The 22,420-nt window shown below is 36.4% G+C and overlaps 1 protein-coding gene across 4 annotated transcripts in view; it reads left to right on the plus strand.

The window, feature by feature from the left end:
* The window catches only part of LOC110456025 (uncharacterized peptidase C1-like protein F26E4.3), a 45,488-nt gene extending 23,620 nt beyond the window's left edge, over positions 1-21,868 (plus strand). Inside the window, exons 2-10 of one of the 4 annotated variants that reach the window (XM_021506540.1) lie at positions 3,762-3,828; positions 4,367-4,477; positions 5,164-5,396; positions 5,915-6,068; positions 6,517-6,685; positions 8,791-8,836; positions 9,116-9,239; positions 10,728-10,776; positions 12,400-14,916. In XM_021506540.1, the coding sequence (XP_021362215.1) occupies positions 3,762-3,828; positions 4,367-4,477; positions 5,164-5,396; positions 5,915-6,068; positions 6,517-6,685; positions 8,791-8,836; positions 9,116-9,239; positions 10,728-10,776; positions 12,400-12,711 (1,265 nt within the window). In that variant the 3' untranslated portion in view covers positions 12,712-14,916. The other 3 variants (XM_021506541.1, XM_021506543.1, XM_021506542.1) reach the window with 3 other exon arrangements.
* The last annotated feature ends 552 nt before the right edge of the window (positions 21,869-22,420 follow it).

Genomic DNA, 22,420 nt, shown 5'->3' on the forward strand with positions numbered 1-22,420 from the left:
GGGGGGTAGCAGATGGAAAGGATGATTGGGGGAAGGAAGTACAGGAGTAGTGAAGATATAGAGGAGGGAAAAAATGGAAAGAAGATGGAAAGATGATTAGAGGAAGGAAGAAACGAACGAGGGGAGGAATGAAGAGAGGGGAAAGGATGAAATATAAGGAGGGAAAGGATTGGAAGAAGAAGAAGAAATATATAAACAGGGGATGGAGAGTGACAAATAGGATGCATACATGAGCGAAGGAGTAAATAAAGGAAAAAGATATAGAGGAAGAGAGGACGCTTTTCGTGTAATAAACTTGGTAAGTAATCATTTTAAATGGTAGTTTGCCAAGGCTTGTGTTGAAGTTATTTCCTTTTACTCGGTGACTAACTAAACTGGAGAATAGTTATATATTCACATCTTCGCATGCTTAAACCGAGCTCCATTAAATGGTTTCTTATCTCAAACTTTAAGTACATTTTGCAGGAAATATTGTGTTATTACTACTTTTTATGATGATATTTTTTTCAATGTTGCACATGAAAATAACATTTCTTATCTACAAATGTTCAACACCAAGCGTATAACGTCTCACAATAATTACTACATGTAACCAGAGACAACCATGTGAATTTGTATTCACGAGGACACATACAAAACCGTTTAACGGTTCTTATCAGAGAACTATTTAAAGAAACGTGTAATGATCTTCGAAAATACCAGTTTCAATATCGACAGATCTGAGTCTATAGTGTCTATAGCCCTACAGTATACGTTTATACTAGTTGTATAGTGTAGCCTCCGCAATTTGAACTAACAAATATTTCACTACTGTACGGAACACAGGGCAATCTCAAACCGAGGGTAAGATTTTTTAAGAAGTAAGAAGTTTATAGCACGAGGTTTTGCTGAGTGTTGAGCTTCAAAAACCTTATCCCGGTGGTGTAGATTTCTCCGCCTGCTTCACAAAGAAGTGATTGATTATTTTTCTTCTTCACTTTCCTACTTTGAAAATAAAAATGTATAGTGAACCAAATATACCGCACCATTAAATGTGCAACAAAATTGATGACGTACCCTGGTAATCCCGCATAAAGTGATGACGCGATAGTGACAATTTCAGAATAGCAGCGCATGTGAGCAGTCTTTTCTTGCGGGTGAGAAATGTGAGAGAAATGTACTTCCTGATAAACATGCACAAATAAAAGGTTATATAAATAATGTCCGATGGGACATGATTGTATAGAGGATGTCCGATGGGACATGATTATATAGAGGATGTCCGATGGGATATATAGAGGATGTCTGATGAGAGATGATTATATAGAGGATGTCCGATGAGAGATGATTATATAGACGGTGTCTGATGAGAGATGATTATATAGAGGATATCCGATGAGAGACGATTTTGTAGAAGATTTCTGATGAGAGACGGTTATATAGAAAATGATTGATTGGTATTACCATATAAGTGAAGTTTTTACATTATTCCTGAGAATTAACTCCCGAACATACCTGTTTCACGTTACATATATAAAAAAAACACCACTATACCTGTTTAAAGTTATGATATTTAACCTAGTATTCACAGTGGATTATTTTATGATGTTCCGCATACTTGGTCGGTCTAGACATAGTCTCGTGTTACTGTTATCAAAATCACAGGTAAATATCTTGTATATATAAATGAATTTTATTTACACAAGTAGCCGACTTTCCTTTCGATACAGTCAAAAGTCGTCAAAACAGTTTTTTAAGTGAGATGTGTACAGAAATTACATTAATATTGAATATAAGCATTGTAAGATAACCTCTCGTAGATTGATCTATTCAACGGCATACAACAATCACGAATCACATATGTTAGTTATTAAAGATTTACTCTATATGGTTATCTTACGGATTTCAAAGAAGCATGTTTACTTTTTACAGATATGTTGTACGAAGAAGCTTGTATGATATTGATTTATAGTTCATAGTAAAAATCAGCGTGTATCATAATCAGAATCGAGAAAAAATCTTTTAAAAAATGTATTTCATTGTAATATTTGAGTTAATAATTCAGAAATAATATTCATGACCCTTAGGCAGACATTTCCTGATCCATTAAATTTGCCAGAACCTTCCTCAGTCCACCGATTTGATATCACACTTCAACGGATTCATTATGAAATAGGTCTCGTATCTGACACGTTACAATAGCCGTATAGCTACTTTATATTTTAACTACGTCAAGGACATATATTCGTTCCCACATATACAGCGGTTCAGGTTTGCTCATCTGCTGTCCCCTGTCCCAATATCAGGTAAATTACCTTTACATTTCTAGTAAACAATTTTGTAGACATTTGTCTCTTCCTGTGGGGTGCAAATGGCAACATTTTTCGATAAAGAGCTCAACAGATTGAATTAAATGCTAAATCCTTGATGCACACCCTAGTACCAAACTATCTCCAAATTACCTACAAAGATTATCTCTAGTATTTCTTTACCCATCAACCCCTCGATCCATCTATACCTTCGAAAATGTAGATTAATACGATTGTCATACGTTGACTTAGATTTTGTGTGTGTTGGTCGCGAGACATAACGTGTAACAGGCTTAGGACCAACAATGCCTATCTAAGAGAGTGATCTGTTTACGTCTGGACAACTAACCTACATCTTACGGTTAACACCATACCGCCTAGATATTCAACAGATAGCCCCATAACGGTTTATGCTTTATCATACATTTAGGCTTCACGAAGCTGACATAATTTATGCGATCTGTAATTATCATACATCTAAAAAGGAAACAGTCTTATCCTCGAGACAACCTATGGGAAAAACACGTTGCATATATTTCATACAGAACACTTTACGTGTGTCTCTCAGGAATGTCGTCTAACTGATGTGTTTTTCGTCACATATGACAAAGGAGAGGTACTAGAGTATGACAGGTGTCGTCCTCCTCCGCCCTCGTCTCATCTGTATCTGTCTCTTTTAGAAGATTGACAGCCAGTTACTTTTATTATCATTATTTACAAGTGTAAAAAAATATTACTTTGAAATAATTTTATCCATTAATCATTCATAAAATATGATGCAAAACACATACAAATTGAAACGTATCTTCAACCGGACGCGTATTATCTAAATACACACACTGGCTGGTTTCATTTTAGAGAATAATACTAAATCCGAGACCGGGAATCACAGCACTCGCGGGGTGATTCTGAAGTTGTTAAGCCTAGTATTTTGCAACTTTATAATCTTAATTCCCTCTCCGGCTGTGGTCGTATCGTCTCGATTTCGTCTTAATGAAGTCACAATCAGATGACGACGGTACATTTTGATGTCACAATCGAAAGCCCGTCGAAAGGTCGTTTGACAGACTGACGATGGTGCTGTCAGAATCTGACACCATCACACGTTGACTATCTTGAATCGTTCTTTACTTTTGACGTATTCCTGTGGAGAACCCTTAGTTTTCCAGCTCTTTTCAAATAAAGACTTATAGTTTGTGTGGAATATTGTGCTGGGTGCCTTCGGTATGATATTTCTGTAAAGTAACACTATAAAGTCGGCATCACTGATCGAATCTCTTTCTCTGAATCTTTCATCCAACTGGATACCTTAACTGTACATAGGACGATTAACATAGTGAAACCAAAGCCAAACCTTAGTTTGGGTATACTCGTACGTTATCGAAAAATGCTGTATTTGTGCTATATTTCTATTGTTTATGTCGGGCTTAGCCAAAGTTTTGGGTAAGTAATTGATTATGGTATATCCCACAGGTGGATGTCAGCGGGCTGGTCAGGAATATCCCACCAACTTTGTCCTCACAGACAACTGTAATACTTGGTAGGTATTCGGGCACGTGTAACAATGTATAGGTCATAGTTCTATCTGTTTATGCCCGTAAGTAAAAATAGTTCACTGGACTTATGACATGTCATTTATAACAACACCTAAATATATAAACTAATAATTTCAGATAATCGTAGCATTCATTTGGATCGCAAAAGAGATTGACATTTTATAAGTTCAGGGAACTATTTTTATGAAGAGATCAGCTTTAATGCCTTATAATTGACTATGATAACTTGGCTATGTACTACATGTATAGTATAAGCTAATGTACAAGTTCAATATATTCAAATTACCGATATAAGTTTCGATTTCTAATTGGGACTTTTGAATATTATTGATCAGGGGCTAACATTTGGAACGGACTATGAATATGGGGATAGCACGAAAACACATTCAATAAATGAAATATTGGTTTTAATTTTTTGTCTCTTGATGGATGAGTAAATCATCATTCAGGAGGCTTGTTGAACCTTAAATCGTGAGTGTATTTGCGAAACTGTTACCATGACAACGGTGTGTTTATTTCCAGTACTTGTATCGTGGACCCAACATTTCCAGACCAGCAGAGATGGAACTGTACCAAACATGTGTGTCTTATACAAACCAAAATGATTGGCCAAGTCAACAGCCATGACAGTGGGTAAGCCACAACCACAAACTGTCGCGTGTTTTTTGAGATTGACGCCTTTCCGCTGTGTGGAGTTAATATTTGAACACATAAACCAAGCTGCTGTTTTTTGCTAAGGACAACAAAATACCTACCTTGTTAAGTTACACTAGATGATAGGGATACTGTAAATATACATATTTTTGCGGTAGTCTTATCTTAGCGCATTTCGCGCTTTAGATTTTGCGCTGAATTAAGAATGCGCCAATTGAAGTGCCAGTATAATGTTCTTCATTACATTTTTTATGGGTGCGCCAATTCATCAATGCGCCTAACTGATAAAATTCGATAATGCGCTTAAATAAGTTAACAAAACCCTGTGTCTGTGACGTGGAATTGAGATAAGCTAAACATTTCATATCATTTCTATCACAACCGAACATAGTCGTGATGCAAGCAAGAATAGGGCCAACATAATATGAACGAATGGCAATATGGTATATCAACTATGTTTTATACTATGTTTTAATACATACTTAAATCTTTCGTATTTCATTCTCTTGACAATGAGTCTACATGTCTTGTGTTATTTCAAGTGCTGTTTTTTATTTTGCCTTTTTTTCTTTCATAACATAAGAGTGCTGTCTATGGTTAGGTTGATGTGTGTTGTTTTGATCTATGGTTAGGTTGATGTGTGTTGTTTTGATCTTCTCCGATAGGTGGCGTGCTGATAACTACTCGGCTTTCTGGGGCATGACACTTGACGAGGGAGTACGGTACAGGCTTGGAACCATCCCGCCGGACATGGCTGTCAGGAAGATGAAACCTGTTAGAGTCCAGATTGACCCTGACCTTCCGGATGAATTTGATTCACGAGAGCGCTGGCAAGGTAGGATACATCCAGTTCGTGACCAAGGCAACTGCGGAGCTTCTTGGGCGTTTTCAACAGTAGGTGAGACATGAATTCGTTAAGTTGTAACAAGGAAAACTATTTTGATTTGTAAGAAGCAAGAGGGCCGCGATGGCCAAGTGGTTTAGGCGTCTGACATTCTGCTACCACTAGCCCTCCACCAAAGGGTCGCGGGTTCGAGACCTACGTGGGGCAGTCGCCAGGTACTGGTCGGTGGTTTTTCTCCGTGAACTCCGACTTTCCTCTACCACCAAAACCTGGTACATCCTTAAATGACCATAACTGCTCAAACAAATAAACAAAGTAAGAAACAAAAGAAAATACTAAAATGATCAACATGCTGAATTATGTGTTTTATCTTAAATTTCAACATAATCTGATCGATAGTGTTATGTTGCGTGGTAACACAAATACAGTATATAGATCGTATTGTAGTTGTCGACGACGTATCCCCTACACCTCCTGTTCATGTTGCCAGTGATAGACCGGTGAGGAACAGCCATTACCAAACTGTGTCTAGAACTTTGTATCGAGAACTGATTCTATGCTGGTTGTTTTAGCGACGGCTGCTGACCGATTGTCTATAGAATCTGACGGAATTCTTCATGATGAGTTATCTCCTCAGCATCTATTATCTTGTAATACCGCCAGAGGGCAGCTTGGTTGTGAAGGCGGATATCTTGATAAAGCTTGGTGGTTTCTTCGCAAGAAAGGGTGAATATTTACTCTTACTTATCATATGATCAATAAGATGTTTTGTCTCGACAAAACATATGCCAGTACGTGTTTTGACCAATTTGTACGTTGGTAACTAAATATGAAAATATTCAATAAATTACTACGTTTCGTAAAGAGCTAACGAGCCGATATTGTTCCGAGGTAGCTTTGTGAGTTTCACACTAACACTCTTTTACGAGTAGACTGGATTCTAATTAATATTTGAAATATGCGTGAACCTCAATCAACATATATAGTTTCTTCTCCACAGAGAAATATATCGTAATTCAGACTTGTATATTTGTATGTTATATGTACTTGTATTACTGTTGCGCCTATGAGTCTTATGGCTCTCGGCTAATAAAGAATCTGAAATTTAAAAAAAATAAAGAATAAAAATTACACAACGTGATTTATAGTTTCCTAATTCTAACTTTTGTTCCAGGATAGTGTCCGATGGTTGTTACCCGTATGTCAGTGGCAGCGATAGCGAGGCTGGCATGTGTATGCTGAAGACCAAAAAGAACGCAAACACAGCACCCTGTCCTAACGGACAGGCGAACAGTACGGGACGGATCCTCTACTCGACCCCACCGTACCGGATATCTAGTGACGTAAGTGTGGTGGCCACGGGCCCCCGGGCGGACACCAGTCTTACACTGACACCCCGACTTACATTGACACCCAGACTAACACTGACACCCGACTTACACTGACAACCCGATTATCACTGTCACCCGGCCGATTAACACTGACACCAGACTTACACTGACACCCCGACTTACACTGACACACCGCCTTACACTGTCACCCGGACTTACACTGTCACCAGGACTTACACTGACATCCCGACTAACACTGACACCTGACTTACAGTGACACCCCGACTAACACTGTCACCCGGACTTACACTGTCACCCGGACTTACACTGACACCCCGACATACACTGACACCCCGACTAACACTGACACCCGATTTACACTGACACCCCGACTAACACTGAGCCCTGACTTACACTGACACCCCGACTAACACTGAACCCGACTTACACTGACACCCCGACTTACACTGTCACCCGGACTTACACTGTCACCTGGACTTACACTGACATCCCGACTAACACTGACACCAGACTTACAGTGACACCCCGACTAACACTGTCACCCGGACTTACACTGTCACCCGGACTAACACTGACACCCCGACTAACACTGTCACCCGGACTTACACTGACACACCGACTAACACTGACACCCGACTTACACTGACAACCCGATTATCACTGTCACCCGGCCGATTAACACTGACACCAGACTTACTCTGACACCAGACTTACACTGACACCCCGACTTACACTGACACCCCGACTAACACTGACAGCAGACTAACACTGACACCTGACTAACACTGACACCCGACTTACACTGACACCCCGGCTTACACTGACACACCGACTTACACTGTCACCCGGACTTACACTGTCACCTGGACTTACACTGACACCCCGACATACACTGACACCCCGACTAACACTGACACGCGACTTACACTGACACCCCGACTAACACTGACCCCCGACTTACACTGACCCCCCGACTTACACTGAGACACCCCGACTTACATTGACACCCAGACTAACACTGACACCCGACTTACACTGACAACCCGACTATCACTGTCACCCGGCCGATTAACACTGACACCAGACTTACTCTGACACCAGACTTACACTGACACCCCGACTTACACTGACACCCCGACTAACACTGAACCCGACTTACACTCACACCCCGACTTACACTGACACACCGACTTACACTGACACCCCGACTAACACTGTCACCCGGACTTACACTGACCCCCCGACTAACACTGACACCAGACTAACACTGACACCCGACTAACACTGACACCCGACTTACACGGACACCCCGACTAACACTGACACCCGACTTACACTGGCACTCGGACTTACACTGTCACCCGGACTAACACTGACACCCCGACATACACTGACACCCGACTTACACTGACACCCGACTGACACTGACACCCGACTTACACTGACACCCCGACTTACACTGACACACCGACTTACACTGACACCCCGACTAACACTGACACCCCGACTAACACTGACTCCCCGACTAACACTGTCACCCGGACTTACACTGACACCCGGACTAACACTGACACCCCGACTAACACTGTCAACCGGACTTACACTGACATCCCGACTAACACTGACACCAGACTTACAGTGACACCCCGACTAACACTGTCACCCGGACTTACACTGACATCCCGACTAACACTGACACCCGGACTTACGATGAATTTGCTATTTCCCGAATTACCCATTCTGTAACTGTATACAATAAGTGTTGCTGGTTAGACCAGTTTTTATATAATTTATATATAAATATAACCCCCGACGACGCATTGCTTCTGTTTGTCATTGTAACAAATCTGCTAAAGAGGAAACACGAAAGGTAACGTACGGGGGTTTATACTCTTAAAGTATTACCAGCAACAGCAATGTTAACGTACGAGGGTTTACACTCTAAACGTATTACCAGCAACAGCAAAGTTGACGTACGAGGGTTTACACTCTAAAAGTATTACCAGCAACAGCAAAGGTAAAGGTTATTTATTTCACTATACAGAAATTACGGTTAAACAATTGATAATGCATAATGCCTAATTATTTAATTTCAGGAGAAGGACATAATGAACGAGATATACAAGAACGGCCCAGTACAAGGTAGGACAAATCATCTGATATCATAGAGTTACCTCTGTCTAGACAGGGACGTAAACAAAATTCTGATGGCATAACACTATTCAGCCATGCATGTATGTAATATAATGGATTGTGCGTACTGTTTTCCTGTAGGTCGTACTTCTGATGTTGCCTATTTATCATTTAGAAATTCATCTTAATCCAATTTTATCATTAAACATTTTTTGTGTTTTAAGCAGATGATCATAAATTTGATAAAACTAAGCAGACGAAACAATAAATATTCTTTGTTTATTACAGCTATAATGAAAGTAAAGGAGGATTTCTTTATTTACAAGTCCGGAGTATACCAGTATTCTAACACTGTTCCGGACTTACTTCCGGACGACGATGACAGGGGTTATCACTCTGTCCGGATAATAGGGTAAGTCACAACGCCTTAACTAACCAACAACTTTTATCATCAACCCTTTCCTTGTTCGTAATTCCTTTGGTTAATTTTTAGTTTGCAAATCATTTAAAAAGAGTTTATATAGGTTAATTGTTGCGCCCGGCCAGACTATTATAATTTACAAATGACACTTCAAGCGACTGTGTTTAAAGGGCTATACACAACACATGTAGTAGCATATCACCATAGACCGCCTATTGATCTTCAGAGGACTTTTATTTAAAGCTGGTTTTATAACCTTGTTGAAGGTTATGCATGTGTTTGAAGAAGAAAAAACATCAACAGCAGATTGTTTTATTTAATCTCTTAAGACTTTAGCATGTAGACGTAGCTTTCACTTGAATATTTCAATCCCACTGCACATATATAAGAACTAATGTACGACTTGTTATTGTTCATTAGGCCAATTCGGCGATTTTTGGTTGTGTCGTATCTACGTTTGTATGTAATACTTACTTTCGTTTTGTTTTTTTTGTTATATTTCTTATTTACGATTGGTGTTTGACTGTCGCTGCTGTACTGTAGTTTCAGCGATGCTAATATAATTGAGTGTTTGTATATAATGTTGAGTGTTTGTATATAATGTTGAGTGTTTGTATAATATGTTGAGTATTTGTATATAATGTTGAGTGTCGTTTTGTTTTAATATTGACTGTTGTTTTATTATAAAGTTGACTGTTGTTTTGTTTATAATGTTTCCTGTTGTTTTGTATATAATGTTGAATATCGTTTTGGATATGATCTTGACTGTTGTTTTTGTATACAGTGTTGAGTGGTGTTTTGTATATGATGTTGACTGTTGTTTTGTTTATAATGTTTACTGTTGTTTTGTATATAATGTTGACTGTTTGTTTGTATATAATGTTGACTGTTTGTTTGTATATAATGTTGAATATCGTTTTGTATATGATCTTGACTGTTGTTTTTGTATACAATGTTGAGTGGTGTTTTGTATATGATGTTGACTGTTTTGTATATAATGTTGACTGTTAGTTTTGTATATAATGTTGACTGTTAGTTTTGTATATGATGTTGACTGTTTTGTATATAATGTTGACTGTTGTTTTGTATATGATGTTGACTTTTTTGTATATAATGTTGACTGTTAGTTTTGTATATAATGATGACTGTTGTTTTGTATATAATGTTGATTGTTTTGTATATAATGTTGACTGTTAGTTTTGTATATGATGTTGACTGTTGTTTTGTATATGATGTTGACTGTTGTTTTGTTAAAATAGTACTAACTGTTGGTTTATAAAGAGATTGACTGTTGCTTTATATAAATCGTACTGACTTGTTTATATAGACAGTACTTGCTGTTGGATTTTGTGTATACTGGTGACTGTTGTTTTGTATAAATCGTATTGATTTTGATTTTCAATTTGTTGACTACTGTTATCACATATTAAATCTAAACTATTGATGAATGTTAATCCGATCCTATGTCCCTTCCTACAGCTGGGGTGTGGAAACAAACAATTCCAGCAACACAACCACCAAGTATTGGGTAAGTACTCATTTTTAGCCAAACTTTTATCATCTCATCTTCTTGGAAATAAAATGCCAAATGTGTTTGATAAAACAATGAGCATCACTGGTAAAGACAACTCTTTTTTTTGATATTTTTGTAAATTACCAATACGTGCCGATGTAATCTACGATTATTAACCGATAGAAAAAATGATACTGTTAAAATACACAAATTGATTTATTCTAACTTGATCGTTTGTAAACTAGGATGTTATACATGCATTTCATATGTTTTATGTACATTTCAAGCATAACCTAGCTTAACATATGTACTGATGCTTTTGCTTACTTATAGCAACAAACATTTCATAAACAATTAATGCTTTAAGGTGATGCGTATAATGAAAACCTGACCTATAAAGTGTATACTGAGTGTTGATATATATTTGATTGTGCACGCTTACTGTACCTGTTCACTCTATGTCTTTGTAAATACCTGGAATGTTGCCTTGCTTTGCTTTGCTAAATGCTTTCATGAATATACTATGCTAAATGCTTTCATGAATATACTATGCTAAATGCTTTCATGAATATACTATGCTAAATGCTTCGCTAGATTTCAATTCCACATACGCATGCACCAGGTACCTCTGCTTTACAATTGTGTAGACAGACCATGTAGTGCACGGGATCCCATGTGATAATGAATACTTCAAATAAAACTGTCTGCTATCTAGGACCTGGAACTGATTTGGTGCATCATGTTGATGAAATGCGCATACATTGCACATCCGCTTTCCAATGTTATCGCGTTGCTTATTTCGTTAGATATAAATACACGGCTCGAGACGTTTATCTCTCGTTTGGAGTGTACAGATATATCCCAGATGTCTGTGTCTGTAAAACCCCGACGAAATAGAATAGAAGGGTCTGATAGTGAACATTCATCCCGAAATGGTACTTCACAGCTTCGTTACGTATGCTTTAAACCTTTGGATCGTCATTGCAACTTTATCGACAGCTATATATATTAAAGCCGAATGCACTGTAGCGTGTTTTTATATATGCCGAGGTTATGCCGATACTATGCCACTGCATGCTGACATGCTACACGTTGGAGCAATAGCATGTTGATGCATACATGATACTGAGAATCGTGATTGATACTGCACTGCAAAATGGGAAATAAATGAAAACAAGCACGTCACGTTTACAATATTTTGTTTGAATTAATAGCCGTATTTAACACATTGTATACTTCTTATGGATGTAGTCCGAAATTAAATTGAGGAATATTCACCTTTTACTTACTAAACACACTTAATCAGTACATTCTGTTTGCTCGATTCTCGCTGCAGCAGCAACAGAAAACTGTATTTTATATCAATGACTCTAAAGGAAAGTGTTTGTAGAAAGTTTCAATAAACATTGTAAAGCATTTGTATTTCCAATGTCAGTTTCATATTTTACTGTGTTATTTGGATACGATGACGTAGCAGTGTCCAAGTTGGTTCAATCTACACCAACTGTGCTATTCACGCATACATTTAGACAAAGCTGGTAATATAATAGCTGGTGACGGTGCTACATGTAACACACGATAATTCTAAAATATACTATTGTGGTCGAATTTACTTGTTCAATTTATGGGTGGTTTCAGCTATGTGCAAACTCGTGGGGACATCATTGGGGCGAAAAAGGTTACTTCCGGGTCAGGCGCGGGGTCAATGAATGCTCATTGGAAGATATTATTATTGCGTCATGCTGGAGTGGTCCTGGAGTTGAACGAGTTGTTCATTCTGATGCGCGTGCCAATGAATATATAAACCAACCAGGTCCAAGCGAACAAAACGAGGGCATTTCGCAAACCCCGTCAGATCTTCGGTCAGCAGGACCGATTTCTGTATTGAGGAATAAGCGACGGCGATGCAAGAACGGAAGATGTGTTGTTGTGAAGTGGATGGGACGCTAACCAAGCGGATCGAGCTCATGTTTACATTTTGTTGACAATGAAGGATTAACATCTGATTTATTGTCTTGTACAATACGTTGTATCAAGATATTCTGATTGTACTATACTACTACGAAAACGGCATATTAACCTCCTATTGGATAGGTACGACATATGTACAACTACTTTTTTATAAAAAAAAAACCTGACCTTAAAGTGTGATGAATGTACTCACACGACTTGTTGTGATGTCTACCTTTTCTTGTAGTAGCGCTCATGTCCAAATTAAATGTACAGCGCTTCATCTATAGATAGGCACATACAAACATTTTAAATATCGACTGTGCATAGTAACAAATATAGCATCTACATATATTATCTACTGTTCGATTTAAAATAGTATGTAAGATAAATATAAACATATTTAGTATCTACTGCACATACAAAATGTTTAATATCTTTACACATAAACTATTAAATACAGGATTTTAAGTAGCTATTTGTGAAAAACATATATTATCTAGTTTGTATACAAGTGTGATACTAAGTAAACTTATAAATGTATTGTCATTGTTCACTATAATCTACGCATGCTTATTGAAACAATAGCGTTTTTTTGTATTATTCATTTATTCCTAGATGTGTATTTTTCTATTATAAGATTGAACATAGAGTTTATTCTCTGACCTCGCATATTATGACATAGCAAATATGTCGAAAATAGTATATAAATGCTTACCTTACGTTTTCTTTTGGAACTAATAATGAAGTAGCTAAAATGCAACAGCTGAAATAAGTCGAAAGGTGTTCGTGATGCTTTTGCTTAAACTTTTGTCAACAGCATGGTATTTCCAATTATGTTGATTACAACAGATGCCTCCTTTCAGAATGAAGTATGCATTAACGAAACTTTGAACTGTTAATTATTATAAAGTGTAATTCCCAGGTAAATAAATAGTATTGTTCATGTCGTCTTGACTGATGACGTCTTAACTTGATAAAAGCTGACGTTAATTAAAAACAAATATGCAGGACTACTTAATTCATATCTTAATTATTGACATAATAGCATGCTCAAAGTGTCAGCAATTGTAACGTGTTTTCTCTCCATAGGCGTTTTGTTTCTTTAGGGACGATTTGACGTTTGAAATTAATCGTACAGTAGAAATCGTGTCCATCACAATTACGTATGATAGCTGACTTTTTTTCTCATTGCTCTATAATTGGTTTACAACAATATACATTAATACTATCAACACCTCGTATTTTACCTAACAGCATTGACACGACAAAAGTGGTTCAAACTTCAATACATAAGCAACTCTGGTATGTAATGTTATCAGATATGTGTGAAGTAATCATGAACTAGAGTAGATGCCGTTATGTTGATATCGAATGAACATCAGCATGCACGAATAACTTGAACGATTCCTTGCAGGAGAAATATGAAAATAAATCGTTCAAAAAATGACTAAATTAGACGACGCATGAACCTCGCTTGTTGTATCAATATATTTTTTTCTGTCGAGATCAATCAAGTAAGTTTGCATCTACAGTATTATAATGCATGGTATAACCATAAAATGCATATACAAATCGCTCCGGGAGTGTTATAACAGCTTGGTATCACTGTAAATTGTGTAGTAGTTGTCTCCTTTTCTTGCCTTGATGAAGTAGAGACATCTCTTTGCCTGATACAGATCATCCTTTATTTGCCTCGATTAGAAACATCCCTTATCTGAATTGATGACTTCCCTTTGCCTGGTGTAGAATACCCATTTTCTTGCCTGGAGTAGAACTATCCCTTACCTGATGAGGTGATGCCGTTTGACTGGTGTACGTAGAAGAACACTATTTTGCCTGTATTAGAATAACTATTTGTCTGCTTTAGATACAATTCCTACTTTTTCGTTTAGATACACCCTATTGCCTGTTGTGGATACTTCTCCATTACAGTCTCGTTAATTCTCGTTCCTGTACGCATGCCCACTGCACGTTGTTTTACCGAGTCTCTTTCCACTTGTCCGCCCTGGATGTCCGTATGCGCTTGTTGTTCAAAATATATAGTAGCTTGATCACCTTGGTTGTCACTCTTTGATTCTTTTCTAAGCTTGATCTTCTTGAATATTTACATGTTTGCACATTGTCTGACATGCCACTTTCATTTATAACCGTGGATACAAGAATGTGTTACTTTTGACCACATTTTTCGATGTCTATGCTAATTTTCAGCTGTGTATAAATTCTTGGGGTACCGAATGGGGAGAAAATGGCCTGTTTCGTATCGTACGAGGGACAAATGAACGAGGTATCGAGACTTTCTTACTAGGCGTTTGGGGGCGGAGGAGAGTGAATCTGGCCCCTGGGGATCTGCGTGATGACGGCCTGTATAATGTCTATACTAACTACAGAATCAAGGGTAGGCGACCAGTTACACCGAGACCTCCATAAGTCTAGTCAGTTTTACGGTCGCCCTAGATCTAGTCAGCATTGATGGTCGTCGGACTAGTCTCCGTTTGAGTTCGAAAGACGAAGTGACAACGTGGAAAAATACCGGTATTAAAAGGATTTCCCCCTACATTGATGTCAATCAGGGTAATTTAGTGAAATTAGATGAATTTTAGGTGTATAAGTTTTTAATAATAGGATTTTAATTCAGGTACGACTCAATTTAGGCATTTTGTCCATGTATGGTACAACTAATTCAGACATTTTGTTCATGGATATCATGTCAATTTTTGTTGATTTAGTAAAAAAAAAAAAAAATCTGTTTAGTGGTTAGTTTATAGTTTCGTTAATTTAATAATTATTGTTAACCGAGTTTTAATTCAGAGCTCTGATATTTGCCGTTGATTGGTGTATTTTCCGAATGTTCCTCAGTTAGTTATTTTATTTCTTTACTGTGTAAACATAAAATATTACGTCACAGTCATAACATGACCTCCAAGGAATAACTATTTAATATATAAAATTTTGATATTGTTTTGTATAACCTATATCAATATAATTTAAGTATACACGTATCGTTCCATTAGCAATAGCTTCACACGTTTCGTCGACAACATGTTTAAGTTCTAGTTGTAGTTTTATATACGTGTACTATTATTGTATACATTGTATTATTATTGTATCAAATAGCAGGTGTCAGGTTTATGGAGGCAGTGTCAAAATTACCTTTACTGTAGTGTGTATGACGGTGTACAGGAATTGACCGTGTGTGAAAGTCAATATTTAATGGTAGGTACTTTGTATGTATATATATGTAAGAAACATTATAGGAACCATACCTCAGTTGCCAGAACAGAGTTCTACTATATTTTTTACTTACGTGTAAGTATTGCTTCACTTAATATGTTTGATAATTATAGTAGGTGTAGAATGGCAGGGAAAATATGTCTTTTAAACATGAACAATATCTCGACATGATAATGGAATTTTGATAATTATTCCTAAATCAAATTGTAAACGGCTGCATTTCAAGCAAAAACTTTTATTTACACATTATGAATATATTTTATTTTTTGAGTTTGAACGGTAATATTACGTTCTCGTGTATTTGTGTGTATTATTGATATAGTCTACAAGTATAGTCTTAATTTAGTCAGTTGACACGGTCATGAAAAGTTCAAGATGGGTTTTTAATGATAAGTTAATTAATTAGCATCTGATGAATGAACTCTTCCACCAAAATTAGTTAATTAATACTCAATCAATTCAGTATAGCATTTCACTAAATCAAAAGCATCGTGAATAATTTGCACTTTTAAAGCAAACAGAAAAATGTAAATTACATAGTAGAAGTCTTCAAGTTTTATAACGATTTATGGAATCGGCAATGCTTTGAATAGATATTTATGTATTAAATGAAATATTTTTAACGGATAGAGAAAGGAACCAAAATAAAGTACATCAATTTCATTAAACTCCTTTTTGTGAACTACGCTACCGGTGATTCGGAGTAAAAATCTCGCGAATAAGTTCCGGATAAGTTTTGCAATTTTTTTTGTACAATAAGTCACAATACAGCAAAAGTAAATTGTATGTGTTTCACTAAAATTACTGTTAATGAATATGAATAAATTAACTCGATTGATTAACTCGATTGAAAAAACTTTTATAACATTTACAAATATTCTTCGAAACGCATTTTGTTACTGAAATGTAATAATAGAAGGACGATTTAATTACGTAGATAATCTCAATGTTAATATTTATTTCATAGTTGGTTTAAACTTTGTTTTATTCAAATTTTGTTTGACAATACATCGAAATACATGTTTTATAAAACAGAAAAGGAAACAAAAACAAGTGTCGTGACACTTATGTAAATTTGTTACCTGCTTAGTAATCAGCTTTTCAACACTAGCTACAAGAATGAAGTAATATGTACCATAGAATAATTACGGGAATACGATTCTGTAAAATACATTTCATAGTTAACATGGACAAGTACCAGCACAATATTACATGTAAAAGCATATTTTACTGCTTTGTTTTCGTTTTTTAGCTTGTATATCCCTAGACAAATATGATATGCTATAGAATGATCGTTGTGTTTGAAACATTATATATGTAAAACTGTGTTCAAGAAGCTTCACTAACGTGCAATAAAAGTTTAAGCGCTTGTCGTTTCCTCTTTGATAATGACTTGTGCATTCTAACTTGGTACATGTTATAAAGATACAGGAATGGACGGAGTTGTTGCCATGGTAATTTACACCATTAACAAACAACATTTGATAACAATTTTTAACTTTAAATCGAATGTGCTGAAATATCATTGATCACTTACGTGAATAGTTGCAGCAGATGCACTGAAATACGAGTGTGCTGATAAGAAACGCACAAGTCCATTATTTGTTTTAACGGAGAGCTGACATTGTGTTGTACTGTGATAATATACTGTTATTTTTTATTAATCATCTTGATGAGAACGACTAAACTAAATCATAATAACAGAGACGTAATCAGTATAGCTTTCTCAGTGTATACTAACATCACACACACACCAAGCAAATAATATCGTAATAAGCTTCGCATGCTTCAACTTCAAAATATGCTACAAATATTAACATGTGAAAAATTAATACCTGGTCAAGTAACACATAAAATGTGTAGTGGACATTGGCATGTACACAATCAAACTAACACGACATTTCCAGTCAGTGTACAGTGCAGTCTATGGCTTTTCAGATATGTGCCAACTCATGGGGAGACAACTGGGGTGAAAATGGTTACTTTAAAATCGCCCGAGGAGAGAACGAATGCACCGTCGAGGACTTTGTTGTGGCCACCCACATGCAGTTATTATGGTACGATGACGCCATTGTCATAGACGATTTTCTCATGGCACCGCAAGCTGGGAGGTGGTACGGTGGTAGTAGGAGCTACATATACAATTTATACAAAAAAACGCTAAATAAGAAACCCAAACGGTCATAGGAAACATTTCTATATGTGAACCTGTACTAACATGTGATAATTCAATAAATTGATTTTATATCTGTCATATATATTTAGGACCAAATAAAACATGTTTCATATGTTTATTGCATGCGAAGATGTTATCATGGTTGAGATTGAGTTTTATTATATTCAATGTAAGTGTATGCATACGTTGACATATTTAAAATCACATAATATATACTTTTTTTTAAAAATCAAGTCACTTTATATTACCGATCAATTAGTGATGACAATTATCAATTATGAACATTTATTCGAGGTCATTATCACTTTCTCCGGTTAATATAATCACACATTCATCCCATCAAAAGTCTTAAATTGTTATATTAGATGCCCAATAATGTTTTAATCAATAAACAAGAATGAAAGTAAGAAAGTTGAAGTTGTCAAGAGGAAAGTACTGCAATTGGCAAAGAGCATTGTGAAGTTCCAATTGAAATGACGCCATTAAGTGAATTATGAACTGCTGTTTCTTAAAATAGTAACAGCGAGTCAATATCACGAATCCTCGACCTCCACGTGATTATGATCCCACCTATGAGGAAGTAGGAAACATGTGTAACATCTACTTTTTTATGCATATACACTACACTAAAACAAAATGTTATGATACCAAGTCTAGTACACTAATGTTTTATACATGTACACTACACTAAAACAAAATGTTATGATACCAAGTCTAGTACACTTATTTTAATGTGAATCTAGTAACAACAGATCAACACCATATAGCAAGAAATAGACGCTAATAAGTCAAGATGATAAAGAATTACAATTCTCACTTTGTTGTTGACCACATCTAATTTATTGCAATACCAGGTATTAAATATTTGTATGATAAAATGTCAACACAATTGTTTTACTTACGTTGAGAGTCGAGGAACTCTCTTTGTGACCTGACCTACATTGAAATAACAATACAAGTGTTATACAGCTGTCTTAATAATGTTGAGCGTCGGGCGATTCCCTCTGTGACATACACTAAGACGACTACACAACTGTCAAACTCTTATTACGTTTCAGACGATCTCGTGCATTACTTGAAACGGCTGTATAACAGTCTTACTCTTGTGAAGTATGGGACAGGTTTCTCTGAAAACAACATTGAAATGGTTGAAAAAGTGTGTTATCAACGTTTGGTATTATCCATGATCTCTTAACTCTAAACGTTCTCCACAATGAACCAACATCTCTAGGAAGAAAAATCTCGGAGCAAATCTAAAGAGAAAATTTCCAGGAGAAAAAGTTTAATAATTGGTTCAATTTTCTATCCCATCATTACATATATTTTGTTTGATAGTGTAAAGCAGAGAGCTGTTTCTAAAGGCTAATGAAAAATCTACTCTACACACTTCCGGAATATAGATATATCCGGGAACGTTGATTGTAGGAACTTGTTATCTGATAATGTCATGTATAATATAACAAATAAAAAAGACAAGAACAGAAGCTCATTATATCCTTGTTCAGATAGCCTTGTCTAAGCAGCAGTAACCATTGTCAAATGTTGACATTTCTGCTCTGCAGCATAAAAATAAACCTACGAACTCCAAATGTTGTGATAAAAGCATACAGTTGTAACAGAAAGAACTATAACATGTCACGTGATTGTTTGACAGTAATTCTGCCGTACTTGTACTGAAATCTGGAATTAATGTCATAACTTCAAATTCAAGCTTTGATGGAAATCTCGAAAGGGTCCCTTTTAAAATGTGTCGTCTTTCTGAAAAAGAACTTGTTCTCGCGGAAAAAGTCTGTTCAACCATTTGGTTAAATGGTTCATTGAAAGTGTATCCTGAAAGCTGAAAGATGAAATAAAAGTATTATTTTGATGGAAACAAATTTGGTCCGTTCAGAAACATTTTAAACCGCGTATAATCGGGATATGTTTGAACAGAACTGTGTAACATGCCATTATAAATGTGAACATCGTGTATTTCTAGATTACAATATATATAACTTGATGCGCTAAATAAATCTGGGAAAGAAGATTTGCAAATTGCGTTGACGTTGACACTTTTTGAGACGTCAACAATGTCGTAAGTTAGAGGAGTCGCCAAACGTATATTGTTTGTAAAGTTGAGGCCGTTTTGTTCACGAGTCGACTACATGTAATACATCATCAGAAACAGTTCACACCGATGAATATGACCTGCTGTTGAAAATGTTTCGTTTTTTTCTGGTTTATAAGTCACTTGACATTTGAACGTTTCGCCGTTGTCTGGTTTATAAGTCACTTCACATTTGACAGCTTACGTGATGTAAGCTTAGGATGTGCTCAGCTATTGCACTAGACAAAAGCAAAACACGATAATCAAAAGAAAGCAATGGTTTTACGAAAGTATGTCACAAGATTAAATTGTACACGACATCTAATATATAGTAAAGCAAGGCAACATCTTCAATTACCTGGTGATATGTCAAAATCAGGAAGACATGATTGACCAGGAAAGCGATGTTTGTAGTGTGGTATATTATGTACAGCACTGAGTAGAAAAAAATGATTCAAAGTTGCTTGCGGAAGGAGCAAGAGCATCAGATGGCAAATGCTCGAACAGGTCTGGTGAATCCATCAGCGCTTAAATATCAGTGTCCAAACCCTAATTTAAAACAACGCTGCCTGCGTCATTGTTATTTCAGCTTTGTGCCAATTCTTGGGGCACCGATTGGGGAGAAACTGGCTATTTCCGGATCATCAGGGGCGACAACCACTGTGGCATCGAATCATTTGTCGTTTCGGTATGGAAGAATGTCCGTGGAAAGAACAGGAAAACCTTCAAGGACAGACTTCATTTTCTACGATTGCAGAAACTTGCTAGGAAACACAAGAAACGTGGCCACAAAATTCGGCATCTTGAAACCAAACTGAATAAACTCGCAGAAACATTAGGGAACACATGATGACGTGTGTCTAGCTATTTTATATTTTGTTCTCACAAATAAATATACATTTGTAAATAAACACAAAAAATATCCGATGTCTTTGTGGACACTAACTGTGATAAAGTCTAGTATGTCCTTATTTTCTAGAGCAGGAGAGCTACATCTTTTCATTTAAAGACAACACACCATTGACACATCTTGAAAGTAAGGTCCTTCGTGTTTCGTTAGTCACTAATTAGTTAAGGTGTTTGTATTTGAGTCTTTATTTTTTCAGTATCCATAAATCATATTGTTACAATTGCATTTTATAAGTCATGACCTGACAGTGTCTCTGAAATCACAAAAAGTGTGTCCTAGTCTTCGTATTTCGTCAATGTTCCTAATCGTTAGATGTCTGAAACGTGTCTCCGTCTCTCATTAATGTCCATACCTTATTAAAAAGTGTATGAAACAAATTTTGTGTTACATAAATCTCCCAAAATCGCCAGACGCGTCCGTAATAGGATTTTAGTATTTCGTCGCTGAATTCCGATCCTTAAAAGTGTCTAAAAGACATTTTCTGTATTTTCTGTAAGTACTGGAAAACTACGGGTAAACTTTTCATTGTTGGTTAGAGTTTCTAAAGTGTTGTTATCATGTGCTTTAATCTTCTGGTAGATTGATTTATGTTTTTTTTGCGTGAACAACAGGTACTTTTTTCAGTTAAACGAATATGAAAGTACCTTGTAACTTGCGTCATACTGTTGCAATAATCATGTCGTCACTTCAAATTAAAACATTTACGAATATTTCCGAACTGTTTCCGATTGACTTTTGCCAATTAACAGAAGTAGTAACCAGATAAACCACTACATAGTTACTGCATAAACCACTAAATAGTTACCGCATGAACCACTACATAGTTACCGCATTAACCACTACATAGTTACCACATAAACCACTACATAGTTACCGCATTACCTACTACATAGCTACTGCAAATAACAATACGTAGTTACCACATAAACCACTACAAAGTTACAGCATAAACCACTACATAGTTACCGCATAAACCACTACATAGTTACCGCATTAACCACTACATAGTTACCGCATTAACCACTACATAGCTACTGTAAAAATCACTACATAGTTACTGCAAAAAACAATACGTTGTTACCGCATAAACCACTTCATAGGTTCTGCAAAAACCACTACATAGTTACCGTAAAACCACTACATAGTTACCGTAAAACCACTACACATTTACCGCATAAACCACTACATAGTTACTGTAAAACCACTACATAGTTACCGCATAAACCACAACATAGTTACTGTAAAACCACTACATAGTTACTGCAAAAAACAATACGTTGTTACCGCATAAACCACTTCATAG

This window comes from Mizuhopecten yessoensis, unplaced genomic scaffold (genome assembly GCF_002113885.1).
Source record: "Mizuhopecten yessoensis strain PY_sf001 unplaced genomic scaffold, ASM211388v2 scaffold8469, whole genome shotgun sequence".
Classification (NCBI taxonomy): Eukaryota; Metazoa; Mollusca; class Bivalvia; order Pectinida; family Pectinidae; genus Mizuhopecten; species Mizuhopecten yessoensis.